Raw genomic sequence first — 18,435 nt, forward strand, 5'->3', positions numbered from 1 at the left:
CCATCACAATAGTTTTCATCTCTATTGGCATCGTTTGCTCTATTCACTCGTGTTGTTTCTGTAGCAATTTTATTCTGTTGATCGCGTGCAGATTTTCTTCCCCACGGTGCTGGCCACTGACCGGGAGAGCAGACGGCAGATCTGGGGAGCTGAAGCCCTCAGCCCCGAAGTGCGATCTTCATCAAGCCTGTCGTTCCCCATCAGGCCATCGCACAGGATATCTAAGGTCGGTGTTGCCATCACAACCGCCATCACTTGCAGCAATATGCATGCCTCAACATACCATTTTTACATGGAATAATCATTTCCTTTCCCATCTTACAATTGCAAAGTTTCGGCGATGTTTTTTCACTCAATTGTGTTGCTTACTTTCCAAAAAAATTTACTGGTAGGTACCAATCTTAAACTAATTCTACCTGTGGTACAAGGAACAATATATTTTTAGAATGTGAAATACATACTTATTAACCTTATTATATACCCTTACTATATCAAATACATATTTTTACCATGTCAAACGCAATTTAATACACCTATGATTTAAAGAACTCTTTGCCATATTTTGCAATAACTATTTCATTATATTCCAGCATCAAAATGAAGTTATTCATGTACTGTATTTCTATACTGAAATCCTGCAAATCACTCGTTTCTACTTTTCCAGCATCAAAATGAAGTTATTCATGTATTTCTATACTGAAATCCTGCAAATCACTCGTTTCTACTTAACCAAATATCACTGCACTGTTTTGAAGAAATATGACCGAATCCTCTCCGAATATGACCGAATCCTCTCCCTACAGTACACTGTCGACTTGAATGCCGTGTCAAGTTTGCTCTCAAAAGTTTTCTCCGAGCTCAAAGTTGACGCCCGGAACTACAACCTTCAGATATCTGCGCCCAGAATCCTCAATCAGCACACACAGTCTGAGCTCATCAAGATCCTCTTCGAAAAGTACGGCATCCATGCGTGCTTTGTTTCTGATATATCAATTGTTCCTCAAGAGAATTGCTGGACTGGTATTAACATGCGCAAGTTTCATAATCGTTACGTAGAGAACATTTTATATCATCTTCCCTTTTGAAAACTCGGCATTATAAATTGACATTTACTATTCAATTTATGTGGTTTTTACTATGAACTTTATGTGGTTATTGCAATAAACTTAGGTTGTAGCTAAAAACTTACTAATTTACGGCGTTAAGGTTCGGGGTGAAGGGCGTGAACATCACCCACCAGTCCATCCTGGCGCTGTACGCGTACAACGCCACGTCCGGCATCGTCGTCCTGTCTCTTATACACATCTAGATGTGTATAAGAGACAGNTCCCAGCGAACGCACAACCCGTGATAGCTTCACGAGCTTCTTTCATTGTAGATGTTTGGGTTTCGTTGCTGAAGTTCGCTCTTTTCTTAATCCAGTGAACTCTGTATACTCGTCATTATCACGTGTATTTCTAGAACGCTCCGTTTGAAGAATGAACCACGACGATGATGTGGTTCGAGTTGTCTTAATTAATGCATTTCGGATATTATGTTATCATAGGGACCCGTTAGTTGCAATATTTAATTGCTATTTCACCATATAGTTTTTATTTGTTGCTGTTCGCTTGTTTCAAGCCTACCCTGCATAAACCCCTTCTATGCATTGCACTGCTTAGCGCTTTTGTACATCTCCTATCATCAAGTCTAGATTCGTAATCTTGTGAACGATTTTACTTTGAAGTTTTATGGTATTACGCCTAATATAAGAATTGTTCTAAGTAAAGGAAGACTCAATTATGCCATACTCTTTTTTTAACCTTAATTTGCAAAAACGATTATGATCCGCGATCATAATCGTTTACGTGATTTCAGTTTTAATTTTGCAAGGAAATTTTTGATCCTCTTGTGAATTTTCCCTTTCGTGCAAGGATTTCGACGAGACGAAACATTTGCTTTCATCATTATTGAACCCATAATTTTGATACAACAACCAAAGGAAATTTTTTATTGTATTGTCTCTAATAGTGTGGCTCGAAGTGTCTCATGGCAGAGCAACAATATTTTTTGTTTAAGAAAGAAGTGCGTAAAAAAGCGGCTGGAAATGGAAATTCAGGGATTTTAACTGCTGATTTATAACATATTTTCAAATCAATGCGGATTTGATGACAGTCAGCTGTGGCTAAATTTTTCAAAGCTCCTTTCTATAGTGAGGAAAGGGCAGTTTCCAGTTTTCCTCTAGTAGGTAATTGATCCCTTTTCTTCTCAATTAACTTTTGCAGAGCATTTTGCACTGTACCACTGTTCTTCAGTAGGTACTCATTTCGATTCTATTTAATAAACCCTTATGGGCAATGTGGGCAGTATTCAATCTTTCTGAAAAGCGGTCTGCGGGAAGTTGGGAGTGAGAGCAAACTACGCGACGAAATCTTTGAAACCTTGACATTGGTTGTTGAATGTTGATATATGATGACAATTTTTAAGATGATCACAACTGATGTTTAACCATTACCACAAGTTCACGTGAGACGAGCAGCAAATGCTGCCGCGGCATCGACGATTTTCGTCAAATGTTGCTTAAGTGCTGAGATTTATGAAATATTGGGTATTGTGCACTCCCGCTGAAAAAAATATACCAATTTACCTAGCCGACGGCTTCATGAGAAAGTTCACCACCGAGCGATGAAAAATAACTAAAACGTTTTTCGGCAAGTACTGCAATTTTACCTAGTTTCAATTTCGAAGATAATTGAAAATTTTAATCACCAGAAAACTGTGAATCCTTATAAAGCTTAACCTCGGTTCTGCAATGATTCAATACAGCATGGATGTATGGAAATACGTGCGAAATGTATGGGACGCTCTTTTTCGGAAACCTTTGAAAATGATCGGAAAACACTTGGGCAAGTGTATACAACAAATGTATGAAAAATGGTAAGTTTCATAGTGTAGGTAGGTGTTTGTTTGAAGTCTTTATTCGACCCCAAGCCTGGTATTTTATTAAACCCTCAGCAGATCAGATACAGCGCTGACAGGTAAAATGCTGCATTTATGATGTAGCATTGTTCCAGCTTTTAATAATGGCTTTTCAGGAGAAAAAAGTGTTATGAACACCGTTCTGCAACAGCTCTTTGATTTGACGTACGGAAAAGTTTGTTGTTGTGAATATTCTATTTCCCTGTATTCTATTTCGGCAACGTATATTCATAGCGAAAAATCTACGTCATTTCTGTGATCTGCTTGATACTTAACTCGAAAAATTGAATGCTGGTTTTGCAACTCGAATAAAAATTTGCAATTGGATTTTAGCATGTAACTCGAATTAAAATTTTGCTCAGACCAAGATTGCGATCTATAGTTTAAAACAAAGTGGGGAGTGGGAGCGAGACGAAGTCTATCCCCGCCCAACTGAAGGGCGCGACATGCGACCCAGGCGGCGCGTGCTTATCACAACTCTGTTACAGACAACACCTGCTTGGCGAGGTGGAGTGCTGTCTGCTGCGGTGAACTTATCCAAGTATTAGGCGAAGAAGTTCCTATGCAATCTCTTCCTGTCCACGTGCACTCTTCCGATGGTGCACGTGGTTTCCAAATTTGCCTGCTTGTCTTGTTGAAACAAATTGTCGATCACTAAGTTTTTAATGTGATTTGTTGTTTGTAGAGGCTTCAATCTTAATTTCTAGGATCTGCCAGATGTCGAAGTTTGATTACTTACGTGATTGTTATGAGTAACATTTTCTTGCAATATGCATCGATGTTGGAGGTTACTTTGTTCATCAGTTCCCGTCGTTACTCAGTAATAGCTGACGCTGCATCGCGATTTATATTGATATCCGAGTGTAATTAAATTAAATTATATTTTACTAGACGTAATTGTTCGTCATTGTGTCATTGCCACATAGATTTCGAAAATACAATTACTTCCAAAACTCACCTATCCAGCTGAGATTTTTCCTCGCGTTCATCTTGGCTCTATTTTATCTACTATTCCCGCTAGTTTATATAGTCTCAAATTCAAAAATGAATCAACGTCGTCTTTCATTCAGGAAATTCACTTTTTACTCTGTATGAGATATCTGTTATCAGCGCAGTGATAATTTCATAAAGAATACATTGCTCCAATTTCTGGTTTAGCAACAACTTCGCATATGAAAAAGTTGATTGAAATTAAATTGTTATTTTTGTGGATGAAGGAAGCAAATGTCGCCGAATGACCATCCAGTTGCGCTGCAGAAGCGACTGTCAATGCTGCCAGATTCACCTTTATGAACCTTGTGGATCGTCTCGATGCACTCGACGGGTTAGTTCACCGTATATAAAATTTCTTAGCGTGCTTGAAAATATACACTAACTTCAATCAAATCTGCTTTTTAATCGTCGGAGACGCAAGTCCATTTTTCTTCTTAATTCCTCGTTTTCAGTGAGTAATCTGCATCCGGATATTGTAATCTCTGATATATTACTTCATTAATAATATGTCGAAACTTTTTGTGCGAGCCTTTGACCTCTTCAATCTCAGTTACATTCATTCATTATTGAATGATGTATAACCGAAGCCTAACCAAATGTAGTGAGGGTCAACTGATGGAGTTTTCTCCCCCTTCGCGTATCTTTCAGAGTAATATTAAATGATATTTCGAGTCTCACTTGCCCATTCCGGCCAATAATGTACCACTTCCATCGCTCTTGTTTTGAATTTTTGAACTTACGTATATGAGTATATTTTCGCTGCGATCAACAGCGTCACGCTCAGATCCAAGGCATTATAAACGGGATCGTTTTCATCTTGAAGTTGAAAATTATGAGAATTAGTGGATACCGATACATTTTCTGAATGATAACATTGGCCTAATCAAAAGCAAAGCCGACCGCGACTTCTACACCGCGACTCTGGCAGAGCCTCTGACAGCGCTGGCCGGCAGTACCTCCTCCTCATGGAGTACGAAGGATACCTCAACGATCAGCTATAACGGGTATCTATCGCACAAAATATTAGAGGGATGATGGCAATAACACGTAAGTCATACTCTTTTTGAGTCGTAGCGGAATGACAGCTTTTTAATATGGATTTTTTTTTTTGCTTGTTAACGAACTTGTCTTCTCCAAAGGTTATCAAAATCGTTGTTCGTTGTTAGTCTGGAGTGCACTTATAGTTGAGCACTCTTCTAAGGTTGAGGCAGAAAGAAAAAATGTTATTGTATCAATTGTTTAATAATTAATTTTATATGGCTTGCCCTGACTCAGTTTGATACCATGAACGCGATCGAGAAGGACGTTCTCGTGCTTCAATGCCTCTGCCTATACAGGCTCACGATTGAATTCTCCATCGCTAGGCAGAACAACATAACCTCCGAGAAGAGAAGAACTATTCAGTAATGTTAGCAGCACACATACCAGCAAAAAACATCCATCGTCATTCTTTCCCTAGACCACGAATGTCTTCATGTAAACTAGCATTATCGTATCTCTGTGCGATACAATTTTCAGCTGTGGCATATCCATAAAAACCTACTACAAATCTCGGTTTAATATTGGACTTAGATGCGACAATTGTTAGCCTGATACTAAGTTCAGCGAAGTTGTGCAGTTCAAAAAGACTCTTTGCATTCCCTATAACTGCAGGGAGAAAGTTCCGTGTTGCTTTTTCTTTTTTCGCGAATGCGATTGAAACATCGGTTCATTTTTTTTACTATTTTGAAGTTTTACATTTTTGCTAATTCACGCGACCATGGCACATCATTATTCTCATTTCCATTTTGTAAACTTTCTGTTGCATGAGGAGAGGTGTTATGATTCGTTTTAAAATATCCTGTACTCCATGTTAATTGATTAAAGCTATTATGCATTTATTTACACATTTGTTTGCGTCACATATGGACTGGCGGCATGTTATTGGAAACCATGCACTTTTCTAAGTGACTAGAGAGATTTTCTTTACCTAGAACCGAAGAAAATGGAATTTGCCACTATTTTTGCAACGTTAATGTCTGGAACTAAAGTGGGCAAAATTTTGATTCTCAAGGATTCATTGTAACCATCGTCACCTGAACAGTGGATAAGAAGGTGCCAAACTATATTTATGGTGTCAGAGTAGTAAAGCTGACAGCATTTAAAGTCTCTTTCGAATGTTGCACCTATAATGACACCATTTTTGTAAGCTGGTTCGTGATTTTTTACTTGTCATTTTATTTTTAAAAATTTTTTGGAACATTTTTCTGACATTTTAAGAATACGATTAAACATTTATGCATACTCTGAGAAACAAAACATATCTCGTACAGCACGCCAGAAAATTTCTCGATTATGCAGAGTAATGCATGTTTTTCTCGTCTACTCTGATAAGAGTTCAATCAGGGGCATAAACTATCAATAATATGTGGCGACAGCTGTTTGGGTTGACCTAGGGAATACCCGTACACTGTCTGCTCAAAAACAAAACCTCTAATATATTCATCAAGTGTCGCCGATGGGCTGCTAGTTGAAAACTTTTAAGCCTCACTTGAATTATTAAATGTCACTGATGATATCAAAGATAGTTTCATTCTCTTATGTGTGAAAAAATAAGCTAGCATTACGTAATTTACTCGTTATTCATCGCCACTAAACAGTGATCAGTCAGCCGATATCAGATTCTCGTGAAGAGAACGAGACATGTGCCTGACAGTCCTAGCTTATCATCTAAAAACAGACATCGGCCAACTTTGATGAAAGCTGTCAGCTGTCGCGTTGTTTCCTTAATAATGGAGGACGAAGTTGAATTGTCCGCTGTTCATGTCGGTCCGGAGTCGCTTGCTATAGTGAACTCTAGAACTCTTCATTTACCCTTGAATTGAAACAGGCAAGTTAAGGAAAATTATTTTAAATTGACGGTGGTGACGATTGGACATGGTTTACTTTTCAAATTTTTAAATTGCTGATGATGAAAGTCAATTATTGTTGTTGTGAACATTCATTTCAATGATATTCTTCAGCGATGCTTATATACGAATGCCAATATTGACTAATCCCCAAGAGTTAGCGCATTTCGTTTAAAATTTGCCCCCAATATCTAGACTTCGCACTATTTTCGAATTTTCGTGCGTATTTTGATATATTGTAATTTATGTTTTTTTATTCCTAGGCCCGGTTTGGTCTCTGAGGGTACAATGACTTCCAAGGCGTACGTCATTGCGTTGGCTTTTTTCTTCGCAATCATTTTAGTAAGATTTTTTGGGTCAAACAGTGAAAACACACATTGAACTAATCATGTTCATTGTCAAATCCAAGGATAAGTAATTTTCCTAACCAACCTTACATGAATAACCCTTCTCTGAGAAATGTAGTTCCAGCTTAAGCTCAGCCGTGAAATTGTTTTATGATAACTGACGTTTACAACATTTATTCTTCATATATATTTAATGAATGTAACAATTAATGTATTTTTCCTTTGTTCAGCGCGCTCAGTATCATGTTAAAATTTCTAATCAATTTTATTTAGGGAGCGACCGGTGCAAAATATCCAGCGGGGCGAGCTTCAAATAAGGCTGCCGACCTCAGACTGCCTACATCCATCAAACCAGTCAGGTTGGCCCATGTAAAGATTTTAAACTGAATAAAATGTCCTGAGAAATGTATTGAAATGTATTGAAAATGTATAAAGTGTATTGAAATCACCACACACCACTGATATCCATATCGAAGAAGCATTGTCAGTGATTAATATAAAGGAATGAGCCATCATGTTCATAATCGGATATGATTGCAAAATTTGTGGAAACTTTCTCAGAGATATTTTACAGGAAAAATTGTTTTATAATTTTTTCAATTAAAGTTGTATATATGATTTGCTGCATATATAGATTTCGTAAATTCTTTTGTTCATATCAATATTGAACAAGTAAATTGTCTATAAGCCATTTTGCTGAAATTTTAATTTAATTTGTTTATTATTCAACATCTAGTGAAATAGTTATGTACAATCTCATATTTTGATTCCAGTTATGTCTTACAACTCCAGCCGCTAATCAACGGCAACTTTTCAATTTATGGATACGTGGAAATCGTCATGGAGATTCTCGAGCCAACCAGCAACATCACCCTTCACATAAAAGACATCATAACCAAGAATGAAACTATACTGGTTAGTTAACACAACACGCATATATTTTCGCACCATTTCTGAGACTTCGTTGAAATTAAGTCTATTTAATCGCTTGCTTACTAATTTCATTATGTAGTGAACATGAAGTCTCGCATTTCATTATTTGAACATTTTTTCACTGAAAACACTGAATGCTCGTTCAGTTGTACTCAGGTAACAAGCCGAACGGTCAACCCATCCCAATCGTGGAGCACAGCTACGACGCAGACCGCGACTTCTACATCGCGACTCTGGCAGAGCCTCTGACAGCTGGCCGGCAGTACCTCCTCCTCATGGAGTACGAAGGATACCTCAACGACTTGCTAGTCGGCTTTTATCGCTCACAATATAAAAGGGATGACGGTACGGATGCGTAAGTAAAAAAAAAGTTTGTTCTGCGATGATGCGTTAAAGTTTGTTCTGCAAGTGGGAATGTGGATTATTTCAGTCAGCAAAATATTTCGAGATAAAAATGAGTGGTCATTCTGACGGATGACCGTTGTTGCTCGTCCTTCTTAATCAATTAAAACCTTATCTTATTCCTTCGATATTAACACACTCAATAGTATTTTCCGTGCCGACTCACTTAATTATTGTTATGTTACCTTATATGAAATCATGATTAATTTCAGGTGGCTCGCTGTGACTCAATTTGAATCTACGGACGCAAGACGCGCGTTCCCGTGCTTCGACGAGCCCGCCCTGAAAGCCACATTCGATGTTTCTATCGCCAGGCAGACCAACATGACCTCCATCTCCAACATGCCTCTTGTCGAGACCACTCCCTTGTGAGTGTTGAGTGAGGTGTAACGGATATCCAACTAGCCCGTTTCATATAAATGGGCTTTTCAGCAATACTTCTTTCTGTTTGGGATGAAAATATTGTTCGCATTGCGGGAGGCGATAAGAGGAATGGAACGCTAAAACAATGAAAGTATTCAAATCGTGTCATGACTTCACACGATAGCATGGACACTATTTTCAATTATTTATAAGAGTTATTGATAGTTATAGTTATAGATCTTAAGTATAAGATCCTAAAGGATCTCTATGAAACGTTTTTAACAAACTTTCAATCACGGGCTTCATAAATACTATTCGTATCCTGATTTACGAAGAGATCTGTTTCTTATTCCGCAACTAGAGAACTTAATGTATTTCTTTTTTTTTTTGTTCATCTCGCGTCCGGTCAAGATTTTAATTTGATTTAACTCCATCTTTGCATTTGCATCTACAGTGACGGCGATGCAGAGTGGGTGTGGGATCACTTCGCTACCAGCCTACCCATGTCCACCTACCTTGTTGCATTCGTAGTCTCAGATTTCACTTTCGTTAATTCCACCTACAACGACCACGTTCTTTTCAGAGGTGAGTCCTGGACAGAGAAGAAATTATATTAACAAATACGAGCAGGTTAGCCCGGTGTTGCCCGGGAAACAATGTCTGAAATTTTTTCAATCCCGAATCTCATCATTCCGAATCTCTATAATCAATAATTTCACCATCCAGAATCTTATCATAGCGTATCCTTCCATCCCGTACAGAGTTAATGATTTGAAATTAAAATACACTAATTACAGACTGTCCCGTTCAAACCTTGAATTGACACTCACAACGTCAAAATCGTTTTTGAATTTGTTATTGCCCCATTTTTATTACAATACTTCTCTTTAACTTCACTTCTTGTTTCCTAAAATCTTACAATAGATATTTAACACACTTCTACCTGTCTAATCGATCTGAAATTTTGCACACTTGCGTAAAGTCGAAGACACTGCACGAATCGATTGACAGAATAAATAATTTTGAACATTTAATTTTTATTAATCTTAAAAAAAATATTTAAAATAATTTTTTAATAAAATTAGAAATTCATTGTACATGTGTAAGTGTAATATCGGAGACACTGCATTCTTTAGAAGTGTTGTCTTTAAAAGGTAATGTTTAAACGCATATTATTACAAACTTCTCTTTAACTTCACTTCCTGTTTGTCTGCTACAAATCTTATAATTGATATTTAACAGATTTCTACCTGTCCAATGGATCTGAAATTTTGCACACTTGCGTAAAGTCGGATACAATGCACGAATCAATTGACAGAATAAATAATTTTGAAAATTTAAATTTTTTATATATTAAAAAATCCAAATTAATTTTTTTATTATCTGAAAATAAAATTAGATATTCCTTGTACATGTGTAACATCGGAGACACTGGATTCTTTAGAAGTGTTATCTCTAAAAAGTAATTTTTAAACGCATATTATTTAAAGTTACTTAATGTTACATTATCATATTTATTATTTTGTCTCGATCAGATAATCTCAGCAAATTTAGAACCGTTTTCCGAATAATCCAGTTTCAGGATCCAAAATCCAGTCGTTGCAAATTCCGTTAACAGCATCAAATTTAATGTCTGCAAATTAAAGAATGTCCCCTATAAACTATACGTTTTAGGTAGAAAATAGATTTTCCATTTGAGTCATGATTCAAAATGCAAAAAAAAACTATTTACCTCTTTATGAAATTTATGTGATACGTTTTATTAATTATTAATTAATTTCATGTATAATACTCTCCCTTCCTGCCATTTTTCAATGCTTTAATATTAACCCATTAAGAATAAACCTTCGGCTGTAGTTAATTTCCCTGGACTTGATTATTAGGAATTATGCGCTTGAACAGCCCATATATATATTATATTTACAGTGCCAAGCTTCTAACACACGCACACAAACAAACAAATAAACACCAAATATTGAACAATATATATTCAATACAATTTATAATGGAAACTGCAGCGAACATAAGATCCGTGGTTGCTCAATGTGAAAACTTTTTAGAGTGTGTTAAAAGAATATGTATTATTATTTATATTAAACTTATGTTTGTTTTCATTAGCGAAAATGTTTACTAATGAATTTTCTTGCGGTAAAGTCTGGGCGCGACAAGATGCCATCGATCAAGCTTGGTACGCAATTGATGCTGGACCGGCAATTTTGACTTGGTACGAACAGTACTTCGCTATACCTTTCCCTCTGCCAAAGCAAGACATGATCGCCATCCCAGACTTTTCAGCTGGAGCAATGGAAAACTGGGGTCTTGTCACCTATCGGTAACGAATACAACTTACGTGATGTTATCGTGAATTTAAAATATATATATATTTATGGCCGAGCTTGTAATCGTTTCGATCCAAGTTCAAACTGAGCACAGAATGAATGAGGAATAAATTTCGCTCACAATGGTTATTAGAAAATAAAATCAGATCTTATGTCTTAATTTTGATGTTAGAATAGGACTCAAAATGCGTTAATTTCAACTGGTCGTACATCACTAGATCACCAAAGCTCATTTGATTTCAAATCGATCTTGCCTTCACAGAGAAACTGCGTTATTGGCTGACCCAGTGTTGAGTTCGGCATATAACCGAGAGCGCGTAGCCACGGTGGTGGCGCACGAGCTGGCTCACCAGTGGTTCGGAGACCTGGTCACCATGGAGTGGTGGTCAGACATTTGGCTCAACGAAGGATTCGCTACTTACATGGAATACCTGGGCACAGATTCGGTATGCCTAAAAATTTTGTGATGTCATGTGTTGCTTATTGTACTCTGTGTAATATCTAAAGAATATAATATGCAGACAATGTCCAACAAAGTAAATTTTAGACGTTAAAATTTACAGAAATGTGTGGTTTTCGACTTATGATGATTTTATCCACAGTTTGAACCCACTTGGAGGTACTTGGATAGGTTCGTAACCAATGATCTTCAGTACGTGTTCGCTTTGGATAGTCTGGAATCATCACGTCCCATCAGCATCGCGGTTCAGTTTCCAAGTGACATCGATCAATTGTTTGATGCGATTTCTTACTCGAAAGGTGAGTTTTGTTCTGTAAACATTTACAGAAGGACCCTCGTCACTCTTTGGTTCTTGAGTAAGACTGATCCATTATGATTCTGATAATACATTCCGTGGTCCAATAACATGAAAATTTGCTCACTTGGTAGATTTGAGCTCTCCTCTCCATACTATACAACAATACAAAACAATAGCACAACTTTAAAATTAATTATAGAACAATATCTCCATCGCATAACGCATATATGAATACAGTTTCTCTTCTTTACTAAAATTTTACTCAAGCATTGAGAACAAGACAAATACACTCGGATGTTTGTCTGATGAGCGTGGTACCTGTTAATTCAGGGACCTATCCACCCACTCATGCACAGCCACCACACCCTCCAGAAGGCGCAGCCCATGACAATACCCACAAACAATGCAAGAATACGAGCAAAAAAAGTTTGAACGACGATAACGGAACACTTGCTTCTAATTGTCTCTACAAAAAAAAACATAAACAAAGAACAATACCCAGCCAGGAAACACTGAAGACGCAACAGACACACAAATCCAGGCAATAAATTAATTGAACTGAAATCATTCAAGAACGGGTCATTCCGCATTTACTATATGGTGGCGCGACATTACTGACATATACACCACCTCAGTACTTTAAACCTATGAGAATCCGGTAACTAATATTTCACTGTAAGCGTGCACTACACTTTCTTTCAATCAGTTCTACTTTTCGCCATTTAAAAGGAAACCTTAACTTCATGATTCTTTTTATTTCGTCATGTCAATCTCATTTCAGGAGCGTCGATCATCCGCATGATGAACAACTTCCTCACAGAACCTACTTTCCGGAACGGATTGACCAACTATTTAACCATACAGTAAGTCATTATTTTGGATCGTAATATAATTAGTACTGATCGACTGTCCTAGCTATATAGAAACATGATTTGGCTGATTGTAAATAGTATTTTTATTTTTGAAACTGAAGATGTTTTTCTTAAGATGAGATAATTTATATGTAGCTTTCCATTTAAATTGAGTTGTGTGAACAACATCACTAGTTACAATTTTCATCTGGTCTATAAGCATGAAGAAATAACTTATGTGACAATGAATTTCAACTTAAAATTTCTGAAGCCTATTGACGGAAAATAAAAAGTGGGATTTATTTATTGTTGGTCCTCGGCTTGTTTCCGAAAAATTTTCAATGAATTGTAAGAAATTAGCATACATTCGCTTTTTCCCTTCAGTCAGTACGCCAACGCTGCTCAAGACGACCTATGGCAAGCTTTGACAGTTCAGGCTCATGCTGATGGAACTTTGTCGCCCGACATCACAGTAAAAACCATCATGGATACATGGACCTTGCAAATGGGATACCCTGTCATCAACGCTATCAGAGCAACGGATGGGTCAATTACCCTCACTCAGGTTCGACCCTAACATTTGTAAACTAATGTCGACTCAGACTTCATCTTCTGACGTGCAAAAAATTCACGGTCGTATTCTCGTTTGAAAGTAAGATCATTCACTGATACTAACTTCGTCTTACGACCCTGAGCCCTGACAATCATGTTAAATTAGAGTGTCACCGAAAAGCTGAAATTCCTTGGCTATACGTATAGTCATCTTAAACTATCGACAAATTCTCAATTGAATAAAAATATCCTCGTTGATAATCGGTACTTCAATTGAGCAGATGCTTTTTCTACTAATAAGAAATTCTAATTAAATGGGCACTTAGTTATTGAGTCTCGTTTTTTAATAGGAACGTTTCCTGCTGGTCAAGAGTCCTAACTCGACGGACACGCACGACTACAAGTGGTGGGTGCCTGTTTCCTACACCACTCAGAGCTCACCGGACTTCTCGCAAACGCAGCCCTCTTATTGGATCCCAAGCACTGAAGAAAGTATCACCATTGATGGTATAACTGATGGCCAGTGGGTTTTCTTTAATCTTCAAGAGACTGGATATTACAGGGTTAATTACGACATCAATAACTGGCAGCTTCTCATCAACCAACTCGAAACTGAGCCGAGTGTGATTAACCTTGTCAGCCGAGCCCAGCTCATCGATGATGCACTGAATTTGGCCCGCGCTGGAAGACTCGTCTATGACGTCGCCCTAAGCCTGGATTCCTACTTGAATCAGGAGACCGAGTTGGAACCTTGGCAAGCTGCTCTCGACAACTTCGAGTATCTGGAGGAAATGTTCACGCGCAAGGCTGGTTATGGCCAATTGAAGGTGAGCGAGATGTGCTAATATATTCCAATAGAGAGAGTCGATATAACACTTAATTGGTTCGGTTACGGCCGTTTCGCAGTGCGCACTCCTGTATAAATACTATCAGTCATTCGAAGTAATTGTAACTTACATCGAGGTTTGATTAGGATTGAAATGAATCATGTGCTTTTGCATTATGTTTGTGTTCCTTCCAAAGCAATAAATTTTGAGTGAGACCTTTCAAGTTTTAAATCTTAATTTTTTTTTCAGCACTATTTATTGGATTTGTTGGTGCCGCTTTACAACAGCGTTGGTTTTGATGACAATCCTGATGATCCTCAACTGGAGCAAATAAAGCGTGTGCTTGCCGTTGACTGGGCTTGCCATTTAGAATACGAAGACTGCGTCTCAAGATCGGTTGATCTGTACAACCAGTGGATGGCAAGCCCCAGTGACCAGACGTGAGCATTTATGATTTTTCTGTATTAAAAAAATTATATTCGCAAATTGATTCCCAAATGAGCATTAACCTGTAATATAACAACCAAAGCATAAGTGCAGCTATTAGGCATGAGTTTAATGTTAATGTGATCATCTTGCTTCAGCTTGATTTCATCGAACCTGCGCTCGACCGTGTACTGCACCGCGATCGCTCAAGGCGGAGAGGCCGAGTGGAACTTCGCCTGGGCTCAATACCTCGCCACCAACGTCGCCAGCGAACAAGACCGAATCCTCTACGCCCTCTCGTGCACACGCGAAATCTGGATTCTTACAAAGTAAGCTTAATATCTTGCGCAAAAATCGAGAAATATTAAGCTGAACAATTAATTTTAACATTGGTTCTAGCACGATAGGTTTTCTCATAAAATTATAATAATTTTTGACTAAGTTACTAGCAACTACATAAAAATATAAATAGTCAGGAAATTAATCCCGACTGAAAATATTTAGTATAACTTTTCATATTCCACTCATGATATTGCCTCAATTACTCACTTATTTCGATGACCATATTCTGAATATTTATTTATAGTTCTTCATTGCTTTGTGATCCTTGCGTGTCCAGATACTTGGACATGGCGTTCACTGAGAACAGCGGCGTCAGGAAACAAGACTCGGGAAGAGTCTTCAGTAACGTTGCCTCCAACGACGTGGGCAGAGATGTGGCCTGGCAATATTTACAGGATAATGTGAACAGCATCGCTGCTTAGTGAGTATCTCTTATTACACTTATTGATGATTTCCTTAATGGCATGTACTGATAAAGAACTCGTTTGATTACTTCGCGTTTTATTACCACTGGGTGAAGCTATTACGTAAGTAATACTTGAATTGTTGAAAAAGAGTTAATTCTGTGGTAATAGATTGTAATTCATATGAATTATGGCTAAAATGACCAAACTTGCTTCTTAATTTTTTTTTTATTTACAGCTATCAGTCATTTGGAGTTATTGGAGACTTAGTATCCTCAGTCTCCAACGAGTTCAACACAGAACTTGAACTTCAAGAGGTGAGAACGCAACGCACTAGCAAAGATTTAATAATGTAATACTTGCTACGTTAATAAATGTTAAAAAGAACATAACTGACATCATTCATGAGGAATCTTTAACCGGATGCTAAAATTGTGTACTTGATACGATGATCCCTTAACAGAAGAAACTAAATAGCAATTTAAGCACTTAATTGTTACCTGAAATATAAACGAACTGTAAAAATATATTGTTTATACTGTGGGATAAAACTTTTGCGAAATCGTTGATAAATAAATGGTGATTGCTACGCAGTCTTGTCTCCAATTTGTATGGCATGATTACAGTTTCATGACATATCAATACAAAATCACTGCGTTGAGAACCTCTAATTACATGAAGAACTAAGGAAATTGCATGTTTTAATTTGTCACTCAAATGTTTTCCAGCTGATCCAATTCAAGAACGATAACATCGACGCTCTAGCTACGGCGACCTACGCCATCGATCAGAGCATCGAGAACACGTCCAACAACATCGCCTGGATGGACAACTACTACGACTACATCGTCAACTGGCTCACTCTCAACGGGTATCCGTAAATAGTTCTGAAGCACTAAGGATCTTCAGATGTGCTATCAACTACTGGAACACATAATGCACTTTGCACTACGCGATGTGGCGTAGCTGTCCTACTTCTACGCTCGCACAATATCATTTTCAGTTTGATTTGTAAGCTGTCAATGCCAACACTTGCGCCTAAAATCTGCATTTTAGGTGCAAATTTATCAGTTTTTAGGTGTATCAGTTTTTTAATGTTTTGTATGAATGATTAATCAGAAGCATAAATTGAAGGATCCTGATGTGTATTACTTAAACTGGGTGAATTTTCTAAATAAAGATTATCAGAAATTTTGTGAGTAAATACGAATTTGTCCTGCGTTTTGGAAATTTGTCCTCTGTGTTTCATAACAAGGAATCAAAAAGAGAAATATCAACGCATTTTCATTGCCCTGAATTCTAAATCATAGACTTTTATTTATTAATACGAAAACTTATTTGGGAAACTTCTTTAACAAGGGGCCACGTGAAATATCAATCTTGTTTAAATATTAAAGATCGATATCCTCAAATAAATACGAGTAATGTAATGAAAACAGTTATGATAACATTATGAGAATTAAATACGATGTGCTGTTCTCAAAGCGACATTAAATCAAAGCTCAAATTATATTATGGCTTTTGTTGGTGTCAGAAAAGTATTATTTAATTAAGCAAAATTTAATACATCAGAAATTAATCATTATATGCATGAGAAAAAAGTACTACTGGATCTCACTATTAGGCCATCAACGTGAAGATAATTTTAGATCCACTCAAAGGAACTCTTAACATCCATGATCACTCAAACCCGCTGACATGCTGTCGATGCCCGACCCCGAGCTGAGCGTCAGTGCATGCTTCATTGCTTCATGCAAGCAGAGGTGGGCAGTAGCGCGCTAAATGTAGCGGTAGCAGCGCTACATTTAAACAATTGTAGCGGTAGCGGTAGCGCCCGGTACATTTAGAGCATGTAGCGGTAGCGGTAGCGGCCGCTACATTTCAAAGTAGCGCTGCCCAGCTCTGCATGCAAGATAATGAAAATTAACACATTGATGAACTGAACAGAGCACCCATGCATGAGATTTCCGTATTTCATAAGAAGCTGTTCAATTAAGGCATGCATAGTTCACAGACCACGAGCCGCCAGGACTTTTTGGTTCTAAGTTTGGTTGGCTAAATATCTGAAGATACTGGGCGCTGTACTTTTACTATGCATCCAAAATCGGGCGATGAAATGCATTCACGTAACAGGAGTGTGTTGTTGAATTCGATTTATTCGATCTGTGTATTCCTATCGTCTTCGTTAAACTATTTCAACAGCTCCAATAATTCCGTACAATAATCCAGGAATAGACTACCACACTGGAATCACATCAGAAGAGATGAAGACAGGAGTTGACTATCCCTCACATTTCTTACCATTACTTAATGCAATTAAGTCGTAATGCAATTCGAGAAAAGTTGACAGAAGCGTTACTCTTTTCCCTATATTTGAAAGCCAAATAATTTTTATAGTTCAATAGATCAAGATTGAAAATTTTAATGTTCTAATACTTGAGAAATTATTGAATTCTCTATTGTGGAAATATTCATTTTACTATTGTAGCTCTTCAAAAAAATTTCATATAAACTGGTTAATGTGATTATAATGGTCGTATAAGATGATGTTCGTGGTATCGAGAAACTTGCTATCTTTCGAATGGAAAATTAAGGCATTAAATTATTAGATCTGAAACACCAATCACAGACATAGTTACAAACATCACTACTATATCATGTCATTCCTGTGATAGATGACTAGTAAGTGGAATACGATTAAAACTCCAAAAATGTTGCGTTTCCTCACACTCATGGGAGACACTTTTTATAAAGAAGGCTCGTGTCTCAAAAGTGTTATCTTTGTAAAGTGTCCTAGAAGGCCTTCAGCTACAACGATGGGTTCAATGAAAGTTTCAATTAGTAAAACGCTTTACATGATGGGTGCATAGTATTACTGTAACAGTCAGGAGCGGAGAGTGTCCTGTATACGTCTCGGCTTTGCGAGGGTTTTTGGTTTCCTTATAATTATTGTAAATCCAAAAGCTGAAGGGAAATATTCTTGTCGAGCGACAGCATTCGTATTCGGTGAGCATAAAAATGAAGCGACGTCAATTTTCTCAATTAATGCAAG

The 18,435-nt window shown here is 37.4% G+C and overlaps 1 protein-coding gene across 1 annotated transcript; it reads left to right on the top strand.

Moving 5' to 3' along the window:
• Positions 1 to 6,750: 6,750 nt before the first annotated feature.
• LOC108676269 (aminopeptidase N) lies at positions 6,751 to 16,660 on the top strand. Its single transcript, XM_018164327.2, has 18 exons — positions 6,751 to 6,820; positions 7,103 to 7,181; positions 7,460 to 7,545; positions 7,960 to 8,101; positions 8,266 to 8,474; positions 8,734 to 8,889; positions 9,339 to 9,469; positions 11,039 to 11,216; positions 11,486 to 11,669; positions 11,826 to 11,982; positions 12,763 to 12,844; positions 13,217 to 13,397; positions 13,735 to 14,211; positions 14,461 to 14,651; positions 14,796 to 14,966; positions 15,257 to 15,400; positions 15,622 to 15,700; positions 16,112 to 16,660. The coding sequence occupies exons 2-18, from the start codon at positions 7,128 to 7,130 to the stop codon at positions 16,262 to 16,264; spliced, it is 2,775 nt and encodes a 924-aa protein (XP_018019816.1). The 5' UTR covers positions 6,751 to 6,820; positions 7,103 to 7,127; the 3' UTR covers positions 16,265 to 16,660.
• Positions 16,661 to 18,435: the final 1,775 nt, after the last annotated feature.

Source organism: Hyalella azteca, unplaced genomic scaffold (assembly GCF_000764305.2).
Source record: "Hyalella azteca isolate HAZT.00-mixed unplaced genomic scaffold, Hazt_2.0.2 contig1994, whole genome shotgun sequence".
NCBI lineage: Eukaryota > Metazoa > Arthropoda > Malacostraca > Amphipoda > Hyalellidae > Hyalella > Hyalella azteca.

What these genes read in the sequence shown, in the direction of transcription:
- LOC108676269 (XM_018164327.2), top strand. Translation starts at nt 7,128, where the DNA reads ATGACTTCCAAGGCGTACGTCATTGCGTTGGCTTTTTTCTTCGCAATC. An exon ending in GCAAGCCCCAGTGACCAGAC is followed by an intron (nt 14,652 to 14,795) that starts GTGAGCATTTAT and finishes ATCTTGCTTCAG; the next exon opens with CTTGATTTCATCGAACCTGC. An exon ending in GAAATCTGGATTCTTACAAA is followed by an intron (nt 14,967 to 15,256) that starts GTAAGCTTAATA and finishes TTGCGTGTCCAG; the next exon opens with ATACTTGGACATGGCGTTCA.